The 11,050-nt window shown below is 49.2% G+C and overlaps 1 protein-coding gene across 1 annotated transcript; it reads left to right on the forward strand.

Annotated features, from left to right (window-relative positions):
- Positions 1-5,883: 5,883 nt before the first annotated feature.
- Positions 5,884-8,694, forward strand: LOC138372092 (peptidyl-prolyl cis-trans isomerase-like). Its single transcript, XM_069337354.1, has 2 exons — positions 5,884-6,057; positions 6,162-8,694. The coding sequence occupies exons 1-2, from the start codon at positions 5,896-5,898 to the stop codon at positions 6,672-6,674; spliced, it is 675 nt and encodes a 224-aa protein (XP_069193455.1). The 5' UTR covers positions 5,884-5,895; the 3' UTR covers positions 6,675-8,694.
- The last annotated feature ends 2,356 nt before the right edge of the window (positions 8,695-11,050 follow it).

Consider the following 11,050-nt stretch of genomic DNA (forward strand, 5'->3'; position numbering starts at 1 on the left):
TCTGTTTCTCCCTCTGTTTGTACCTGCCTCTAACAAATTTTCAGGACTATTAAATTGAACCTCTTCTCTTATATAGCGCTGTGTACCTCTGACGTGGAAATCGGGGCAATGAAGATCGTAGCATTTCCTCTCATTAACTGAGAGTTTGCACTAACTGAGAGTCCAGCACTAACCCCCTGCTGGTAGAGGGGGCTGGAGGTACAGGTCCAGAACCAACCCCCTGCCAGTAGAGGGGGGCTGGAGCTACAGGTCCATCACAACCCCCATGCCAGTAGACGGGGCTGGAGCTACAGGTCCAGTACCATTCTCCCTGCCAGTAGAGAGGGGGCTGGAGCTACAGGTCTAGCACCAACCCCCTGCCAGTAGAGGGGGGCTGGAGCTACAAGTCCAGAACCAACCCCCTGCCAGTAGAGGGGGCCTAGAACTACAGGTCCAGCACCAACCCCCCTTCCAGTACAAAGGGGTTGGAGCTACAGGTCCAGCACCAACCCCTGCCAGTAGAGGAGGGCTGGAGCTACAGGTCCAGCACCATTCTCCATGCCAGTAGAGAGTGGACTGGAGCTACAGGTCCAGCACAAGCCCCCTGCCAGTAGAGGGGGGCTGGAGCTACAGGTCCAGCACCCCCCCCCCCTGCCAGTAGAGGGGGCCTGGAGCTACAGGTCCAGCATCAACCCCCTGCCAGTAGAGGGGGCTGGACCTACAGGTCCAGCACTAACCCCCTGCCAGTAGAAGGGAGGCTGTACATACAGGTTCAGTACCAACCCCCTGCCAGTAGAGGAGGGCTGGAGCTACAGGTCCAGCATCAACCCCCTGCCAGTAGAGGGGGCTGGACCTACAGGTCCAGCACTAACCCCCTGCCAGTAGAAGGGAGGCTGTAGATACAGGTTCAGTACCAACCCCTTGCCAGTTGAGGGGGGCTGGAGCTATAAGACCAGCACCAACCCCTGGCCAGTAGAGTGGGGGGGTTGGAGCCGCAGATCCTGCACCAACCCCCTGCCAGTAGAGGGGGGGCTGGAGCTACAGGTCCAGCACCAACCCCCTGCCAGTAGAGGGGGGCTGGACCTACAGGTTCAGCACCAACCCATTGCCAGCAGGGGGGGGGCTGGAGCTACAGGTCCAATACCAACCCCCAGCCAGTAGAGGGGGGCTGGAGCTACAAAAAGTCCAGCACCAAACCCCTGCCAGTAGAGGGGGGCTCAGCTACAGGTTCAGCAACAACCCCCTGCTGGTAGAGGGGGGCTGGAGATACAGGTCCGGAACCAACCCCCTGCCTGTAGAGGGGGGCTGGAACTACAGGTCCAGCACCAACCCCCTGCTAGTACAGGGGGGCTGGAGCTACAGGTCCATCACCACCCTCTGCCAGTAGAGGGGGGCTGGAGCTACAGGTCTAGCACCAACCCCCAACCAGTAGAGGGGTTCTGGAGCTACTGGTCCAGTACCATCCCCTTGCCAGTAGAGGGGGGGGGGGCTGGAGCTACAGGTCTAGCACCATTCTCCCTGCCAGTAGAGAGGGGGCTGCAGCTGCAGGTCTGGCACCAACCCCCTGCCAGTAGAGCGGGACTGGAGCTACAGGTCCAGCACCATTCTCCCTGTCAGTAGAGAGTGGGCTGGAGCTACAGGTCCAGCACCAACCCCCCCCCCCCTTTTTCCCAGTAGAGGAGGGCTGGAGCTACAGATCTAGCACCAACCCCCTGCCAGTAGAGGGGGCTGGAGCTTCAGGTCCAGCACCAACCCCCTGCCAGTAGAGGGGGTCTGGAGCTACAGGTCCAGCACTAACCCCCTGCCAGTAGAGGGGGTCTGGAGCTACAGGTCCAGCACCATTCTCCCTGTCAGTAGAGAGTGGGCTGGAGCTACAGGTCCAGCACCAACCCCCCCCCCCCTTTTTCCCAGTAGAGGAGGGCTGGAGCTACAGATCTAGCACCAACCCCCTGCCAGTAGAGGGGGCTGGAGCTACAGGTCCAGCACTAACCCCCTGCCAGTAGAGGGGGTCTGGAGCTACAGGTCAAGCACCAACCTCCAGCCAGTAGGAAAATGGTCACTGCCATGGTCATCAAGGACCTCCATGGCAGTGACCATTTTCCTTTCCTTGTCACTTTTTTCTCCTTTCGCCCTCCTCTTTCCTTCCCTAGGTGGCGGTTTGCCGAGGCTGACTGGCGCCTCTTTACTCTCCGTGCTACTATTTCCGACCTCTCCGTTTTACCTCTCCCTCGCGCCCTCCTTCTTTTTCATGACGCTGTCTTTGATGCTACCCTCCGCTCTATTCCTCGCTTTTCCTCTCGGGGAACACGGAAGTGTGTTCCCTGGTGGAGTATGGACTGTGCTCGGGCTGTCCGCTGTAAGCGTGCAGCCTGGAAGAGACATCGCCGCCGGCAGACGATTGAGTCTTTTCTTTTGTTTCGGAAGGCGAGTGCGGTGGCCCGTAGGACCATCCGTGCGGCTAAACGTGCTTGCTGGGAGTCTTATGTCTCCACCGTTACGTCCGAAACTCCTCTTCCACTGGTCTGGAAGCGTATCCACAAGATTGCGGGTAAGTTCGTTCCCGATGTCTCACCGGTCCTTCGCCTTCATGGTACTCTTGTGGCGGACCCGTTGCAGGTTGCGACCGAACTGGGTTCCCATTTCTCCTCTGTTAGTTCTGGTTCTCATTTCCCCCAATCCTTCCTTCTTCGTAAGCCTCTCCTTGAATCTCGTCCTTTAAATTTCTGTACTTATCTTCACCTTCCCTATAATGATCCCTTCTCTCTCTCTGAACTTCAGTCTGCCCTAGCCCTTTATGGTTCTACGGCAGCAGGCTCCGATGGCATTCATTATGAAATGCTTTGCCATCTCCCTCCGTGCATGTCTCGGTATTTACTGAGTCTGTACAATCGGGTCTGGGAGTCGTCGTCAGTCCCTGAAGACTGACTCGATGCTGTTGTCCTCCCTGTTCAGAAACCAGGATCTCTCGGGTCATCCCCCAAGGACTTCCGCCCTATTGCTCTCACGAGTTGTATCTGCAAGCTCTTTGAACGTATGGTCAACGTTCGTTTGATGTGGTTCTTAGAGCACTATCGCCACCTCTCCCCTTCTCAATTTGGTTTTCGCAAGTGCCGCAGCACAACAGATGTCCTGGTGAACTTGGAGGTCTATATCCGTACTGCTTTTGCTGCGATGACCTCCATTGTTGCTGTCCTTTTTGACCTGGAAAAGGCTTACGACACTACCTGGCAGTATCATATTCAGTCTCAACTTCATTCTTTTGGCCTTCGTGGGAACCTCCCTCTCTTCCTCTGGAGCTTCCTCTCTCGTCGTTCCTTTCGTGTGCGGCTTGGTACTGCTCTCTCTGCTCCTTTTCAGCAGTATAAAGGTGTACCCCAGGGTAGTGTTCTGAGCACTACTCTTTTTCTAGTTGCCCTCAACGGTCTTCTATCCTCTCTTCCTTCTGGTGTCTTCTCTGCTCTCTATGTTGATGATCTTACCCTTTGCTGTCGGGGTGATGATTCCCCTCTCCTTCAACAGCGGCTTCAACTTGCGATTGATGCTGTGTCGTCTTGGGCCATCGATCATGGCTTCAAGTTCTCTGCGTCTAAGACTTGTGCTATGACTTTTACTTGGAAGCATGTCGTTCTTTGTTCCTCTTTCGCTTTATGGTCATCCCCTTGTGTACAGGGATTCCGCGAAGCTTTTGGGGTTAGTCTTTGACACTTGTTTGTCTTGGTCAGCCCATATCTCTTACCTCCGAGTTGAATGCTCTAAGGCCCTTAACCTCCTTAAGGTTTTGTCCCATACTTCTTGGGGAGCGGATAGGCGCACGCTCCTCTATTTGCACTCCTCTCTCGTCCTGTCTAAACTCGATTATGGTTGCCCTGCATACTCTTCTGCTTCTCCTTCTACTCTTCGCCGTCTTGATACTTTGCACCATACTGGGTTGCGTCTCAGCTCTGGTGCCTTTTGTTCGACTCCCGCCCTTAGTTTGTATGTTGACACTGGCTTTCTCTCTCTTCAGGACCGCCGTGATCGCTACTGTCTTCGCTATCTTGCGCGGTCCTTCCAACATCCTTCCTCTCGCCTCTGTCGTGCATTGACTTTTCCTCCTCCTGTGGTTCCTGTTCCTCTTCATTGTCTCCCACTATCTGTCCGGTTATCTCGCTTACAAGATTCTCTTTCTGTTCATATTTCTAATGTTTCTCCTCGTATTGTTCCTTCCTTACCTCCGTGGAGAGTTCCCCTTCCCAAGTTTTGTATGTCCTTGACTTGTATTACTAAAGCCTTTACCCCTCCTACTATTCTGAAAAGCCTCTTCCTTGAGCACTTTTCTTTGCACTCCCACTCTATTTCCATCTTCACTGATGGGTCTAAGTCTGCGGACGGTGTGGGCTACTCTGTTGTTTTTCCTGACCGTACTTATATGTGTCGCCTCCCTTCAGAGGCTAGCGTCTTTACGGCAGAACTTTATGCTATTCTCTATGCTCTTCGTTTCTTGCTTTCTCATTCCTCCTTTGTGGTTGTAGTTGATTCTCGTAGTGCCCTCATGGCTCTAGGGTCCTTTAATCCTGTCCATCCGATGGTCATCGAGATTCAACATTGCTGTTTCTTATTTCTAGTAAATTTAAATCAGTAGAGTTTTGCTGGGTTCCCAACCATATTGGTGTTTCTTTCAATGAGCGTGCGGATGCTGCCGCTAAGGAAGCAATCCGTTCTTGTCCCATCTCCCGTAAAAGTATTCCTTATTCCGACTTTTATCCTGTTATTCATTCTTCCATTCTTGCCCGTTGGCAGGGTTGTTGGTCCTCTGTGGTTGGTAACAAGCTGCGTACTCTCAAACATAGTGTGTCCCCGTGGCCTTCCTCCTACCACCGTAGCCGGCGATGGGAAACTGCTTTGGTACGGCTGCGGGTTGGTCATACCCGCTTAACCCACAGTCACTTAATGGAGCGCCGCCCTGCTCCTTATTGTCCGAACTGCGTTGTCCCTCTTACAGTTGTGCATATACTTGTTGAATGTCCTGACTTCCAGGACGAGCGTGTCTTGCTTTCCGACCGTCCCTCGCGGTCACTTGTCCCTCGATAGAATTCTAGGTTTATCGGATACTTTTGATATCGTTCGCCTTATGCGTTTTTGTAATCGTATTGGCATTCTTGGTGATATTTAGCGCCTTCTGATTATTTTGCACTTTGATGGTGCTACATAGCCTTCCCGGTTTGGTGCCTTCTTTTGATAATTACCTTACCTTGATGGTGCTACATAGCCTTCCCGGTTTGGTGCCTTCTTTTGATAATTACCTCACCTTACCCCTGCCAGTAGAGGGGGGCTGGAGCTACAGGTCCAGCACCAACCCCCTGCCAGTAGAGGGGGCTGGAGCTACAGGTCCAACTCCAACCCCCTGCCAGTAGAGAGGGGGCAGGAGCTACAGGTCCAGAACCATCCCCCTGCCAGTAGAAGGGGGGCTGGAGCTACAGGTCCAGAACCAACTCCCTGCCAGTAGAGGGAGGGGCTGGAGTTACAGGTCCATCACCACCCCCCTGCAAGTAAAGGGGGTTGGAGCTACAGGTCCTGCACCAACCCCCTGCCAGTAGAGGGGGGCTGGAGCTACAGGTCCAGCACCAATTCCCTGCCAGTAGAGGGGGGCTGGAGCTACAGGTTCAGCAACAATCGCCTGCCAGTAAAGGGGGGCTGGATAATGAGGCTGACACTGACCACAGGTGATAATGGGGCTGACACTGACCACAGGTGATAATGGGGCTGACACTAACCACAGGTGATAATGGGGCTGACACTGTCCACAGGTGATAATGGGGCTGACACTGACCACAGGTGATAATGGGGCTGACACTGTCCACAGGTGATAATGGGGCTGACACTGACCACAGGTGATAATGGGGCTGACACTGTCCACAGGTTGAGGACCTCCGCAGGATGAGGGAGCCCGTCAAGAGGCTGGTGCAGGCTGGTCGGGTGGTGGCCGTCCAGGAAGACCAAGATGGCCGCCGCTCCGCCAGGATAACTCTACAAGACGGACAGCTGTACCTCTACTCACTCCTGCGTCAGCCCACGCCCGCCCACGCCCACACCCTCCAGGTTACTTTATTACACCCACTAGTCTTACTGACATTACTGACTTAGTGAGTTATGATAACATTTTGTTATACAGTTGTCAGCATGATTTATTTCATTTCCTGCAGGAGAGTGAGGTTGTGGGCATGCTGGAGCCCTCCTGCACCCTGGCGTTCCTTGACCTCGGGTGGGCGGGGTCAACAAGAGGGCGGGTCACCATCCGGCTGATCCCTGACACTCCGCTGGCCAGACAGTTTGTGTTGTTGTGTACGGGCCAGCGGGGCCACACCTACCGCAACACTAAACTGTTGCAGATGTGGAACAAGGGTCGGCAGGGGGAGCGTGTGGTGGGCGGAGACTACGAGACTAATGATGGTAAGGGAGGAGCCCCACTGCTGCCTGACCTCCAGGGGCAGTACCGGGAGTCAGGCCAGGCAGGAGCTGTGTTGTCCTGGTGGGGGCTGGGGGGTCCCAGGAGTGCCCAGTTCGTCATCGCCACCAGGGACCGCCAGGATGGTCGCCAGTGGCCAGATGTGTTTGGTGATGTGGTGAGCGGCCTGGATGTGGTGAGGGCAGCAGTCAACCACAGTGACATTACAGAGGTGACTGTGGTGGACTGTGGTGTTGTGCTGCCACTCTAGTTCACTGTACCATCACCATCACTACTGTGGTGTTGTGCTGCCACTCTTATTCACTGTACCATCACATCACTACTGTGGTGTTGTGCTGCCACTCTAGTTCACTGTACCACCACCATCACTACTGTGGTGTTGTGCTGCCACTCTAGTTCACTGTACCACCACCATCACTACTGTGTGTTGTGCTGCTACTCTAGTTCATTGTACCATCACCATCACTACTGTGATGTTGTGCTGCCACTCTAGTTCACTGTACCACCACCATCACTACTGTGGTGTTGTGCTGACACTCTAGTTCACTGTACCATCACCGTCACTACTGTGGTGTTGTGCTGCCACTCTAGTTCACTGTACCACCACCATCTTATCTTGAGGTTCTCTTGAGATGATTTCGGGGCTTTAGTGTCCCCGCGGCCCGGTCCTCGACCAGGCCTCCACCCCCAGGAAGTAGCCCGTGACAGCTGACTAACTCCCAGGTACCTATTTACTGCTAGGTAACAGGGGCATTCAGGGTGAAAGAAACATTTGCCCATTTGTTTCTGCCTCGTGCGGGAATCGAATCCGCGCCACAGAATTACGAGTCCTGCGCGCTATCCACCAGGCTACGAGGCCCCTCACTACTATGGTGTTGTGCTGCCACTCTAGTTCACTGTACCATCACCATCACTACTGTGGTGTTGTGCTGCCACTCTAGTTCACTGTACCACCACCATCACTACTGTGGTGTTGTGCTGCCACTCTAGTTCACTGTACCACCACCATCACTACTGTGGTGTTGTGCTGCCACTCTAGTTCACTGTACCATCACCATCAATACTGTGGTGTTGTGCTGCCACTCTTGTTCACTGTACCATCACATCACTACTGTGGTGTTGTGCTGCCACTCTAGTTCACTGTACCATCACTACTGTGATGTTGTGCTGCCACTCTAGTTCACTGTACCATCACCATCACTACTGTGGTGTTGTGCTGCCACTCTAGTTCACTGTACCATCACCATCAATACTGTGGTGTTGTGCTGCCACTCTTGTTCACTGTACTACCACCATCACTACTGTGGTGTTGTGCTGCCACTCTAGTTCACTGTACCACCACCATCACCATCACTCCTGCATCACCATGGACAGCGTGCTTTGATGCCAAAGCAATTTAAGGACAGACTTTTATCACTATATCGTCATAACTTCACTATCTTTGGTATTTAACACCTTGGTATCATATACCTGACAAACATGGCTGTATCACCATCAATGCTATATCTTCTCAGTACTGTAACCTATCATTGCTGTATCACTATAGCTTCACTATCACCTCTATATATCACCATCACCTCAGGTCCTACACTTAGGGTCATATTGTTTGCTGATGATACTACCCTCATCTACTCCAATCCCAACCCACATACACTAAATGATGTTGTTAATAATGAACTAAAAAAAGTCCACTTATGGATGTCAACCAACAAACTAACACTTAACATAGAAAAGACCTACTACATCCTATTTGGAAGCAAATCTACAAATGCAATTCAGCTTCAGATTGACAATGTAAACATTAGCAATAAAAATGATGGAAAGTTTCTTGGCATATTCCTAGACAAGAGACTCAACTTCAGTACCCACATACAACACATAACTAAGAAAGTCTCTAAAACAGTTGGTATACTCTCCAAAATCAGATATTATGTTCCTAACTCTGCTCTCATCTCTCTATATTATGCACTAATCTATCCCTATCTCAACTATGGTATCTGTGCATGAGGTTCAACCACTGCAAACCACCTCAAGTCCATCATCACCCAGCAAAAATCTGCTATCAGAATAATATCAAATTCTGCTTTCAGACAACACACAGCCCCCTTGTTTAACTCCCTAAACATGCTAAACATAATCTCACTCCACAAATTCTCTTGTGTCAACTACATTTACAAAACCCTGTTCTTAAATGCAAATCCTTGTCTGAAACTCTTCCTGGACAGATGTAATAGGACCCATTATCACCACACCAGAAATAAATATCTCTTTGATATCCCCAGAGTTAAACTTAATCTGTGTAAACACTTCTATGCAAATAAAGGGACCCAGTTTATGGAACTCACTCCCTACTGAATTGAAAAGCTGTCCAACTTTTACATCATTCAAAATCAATACTAAAAAGTACCTAATTTCATCTTCATAGTTTTTCACTTTTTGCCTTAAAATTGCACTCTATCAATTGCTACCCAATCTCCCAACCTTTATGTTCCCAATTTGAACATCTTTACCATTGTGATCATTGCTGTTTTCTTATATGTGCTGCCAATCTGTTGTATGGTGTTTATAAATCTTGTTTATCTGTATCTTTTGCTACCCAGTCTCCCAATCTTTATGTACCCAATTCTGAACATCTTTACCATTGTGATCATTGCTGTCTTATATGTGCTGTCAATCTGCTGTATGGGGTCTATTAATCTTGTTTAAATTACTAATCAAGCTGTCAATGTAATCAATCAGAGCTTTAATATAACAATGTGATTTAATATACTTATCTCTCATCTCATTTTTCTCTTGTAATGTGTCTTTATCATTTATCAATTCTGATAGAAATTACCTACTTAAAATTATCTGCTAGATTAAGGACCTGCCCGAAACGCTGTGCGTACTAGTGGCTTTACAAGAATGTAAATACTGTACTATCCAATGTATTCTCACAAACCCAATGTACCTTCTTGTATATATATAATAAATAAATAAATAAATAAATAAATAAATATACTGACCATGTTGAGTAACAAATTGTTGGTGTCACCATATGACAGCTGTTGTCACTGTTATATCACCAATAGTTCACTATCACATAACACTATCATTGCTACACCAATATCATTTCACTTTCATTGCATTATCACCTCACTGATATTTTTCCTCCTTACATGTACTGATATATCAATATTACTGCTACAGCACCACTACCTCACCATCACTGCTATATCACCATCTCCCCACCATCACTCTGTCATATCACAATCACCTCAGTGTCACTGTTATATCACCACTATACTATCACTGCTATATCACCTCACTATCACAGCTATATTACCATCATCTCACTATCACTGTCATATCATCACCTCAGTATCACTATCACACTATCTGTATTATATTGTTATCACTGCTATATCACCATCACCTCACAATCACTCAGGTGTGTTGTGATATTACCATACTGGACCATGGTGTGTTGTGATATTACCATACTGGTCCATGGTGTGTTGTGATATTACCATACTGGACCATGGTGTGTTGTGGTATTACCATACTGGTCCATGGTGTGTTGTGATATTACCATACTGGACCATGGTGTGTTGTGATATTACCATACTGGTCCATGGTGTGTTGTGATATTACCATACTGGACCATGGTGTGTTGTGATATTACCATACTGGTCCATGGTGTGTTGTGATATTACCATACTGGACCATGGTGTGTTGTGGTATTACCATACTGGTCCATGGTGTGTTGTGATATTACCATACTGGACCATGGTGTGTTGTGATATTACCATACTGGTCCATGGTATGTTGTGATATTACCATACTGGTCCATGGTGTGTTGTGATATTACCATACTGGACCATGGTGTGTTGTGATATTACCATACTGGACCATGGTGTGTTGTAATATCACCATACTGGTCCATGGTGTGTTGTGATATTACCATACTGGTCCATGGTGTGTTGTGATATTACCATACTGGTCCATGGTGTGTTGTGATATTACCATACTGGTACATGGTGTGTTGTGATATTACCATACTGGACCATGGTGTGTTGTGATATTACCATACTGGTCCATGGTGTGTTGTGATATTACCATACTGGTCCATGGTGTGTTGTGATATTACCATACTGGACCATGGTGTGTTGTGATATTACCATACTGGTCCATGGTGTGTTGTGATATTACCATACTGGTCCATGGTGTGTTGTGATATTACCATACTGGACCATGGTGTGTTGTGATATTACCATACTGGTCCATGGTGTGTTGTGATATTACCATACTGGTCCATGGTGTGTTGTGATATTACCATACTGGTCCATGGTGTGTTGTAATATCACCATACTGGTCCATGGTATGTTGTGATATTACCATACTGGACCATAGTGTGTTGTGATATTACCATACTGGACCATGGTGTGTTGTGGTATTACCATACTGGTCCATGGTGTGTTGTGATATTACCATACTGGACCATGGTGTGTTGTGGTATTACCATACTGGACCATAGTGTGTTGTGATATTACCATACTGGTCCATGGTGTGTTGTGATATTACCATACTGGTCCATGGTGTGTTGTGATATTACCATACTGGACCATGGTGTGTTGTGGTATTACC

The sequence above is a fragment of the Procambarus clarkii genome, chromosome 37 (assembly GCF_040958095.1).
Source record: "Procambarus clarkii isolate CNS0578487 chromosome 37, FALCON_Pclarkii_2.0, whole genome shotgun sequence".
In the NCBI taxonomy this organism is placed as follows: Eukaryota; Metazoa; Arthropoda; class Malacostraca; order Decapoda; family Cambaridae; genus Procambarus; species Procambarus clarkii.

Excerpts from the sequence above, each read along its gene's own strand:
- LOC138372092 (XM_069337354.1), top strand. The coding sequence starts at position 5,896 with ATGAGGGAGCCCGTCAAGAGGCTGGTGCAGGCTGGTCGGGTGGTGGCC. Across the intron at positions 6,058-6,161 it reads CCCACGCCCACACCCTCCAG|GAGAGTGAGGTTGTGGGCAT; the intron begins GTTACTTTATTA and ends CATTTCCTGCAG.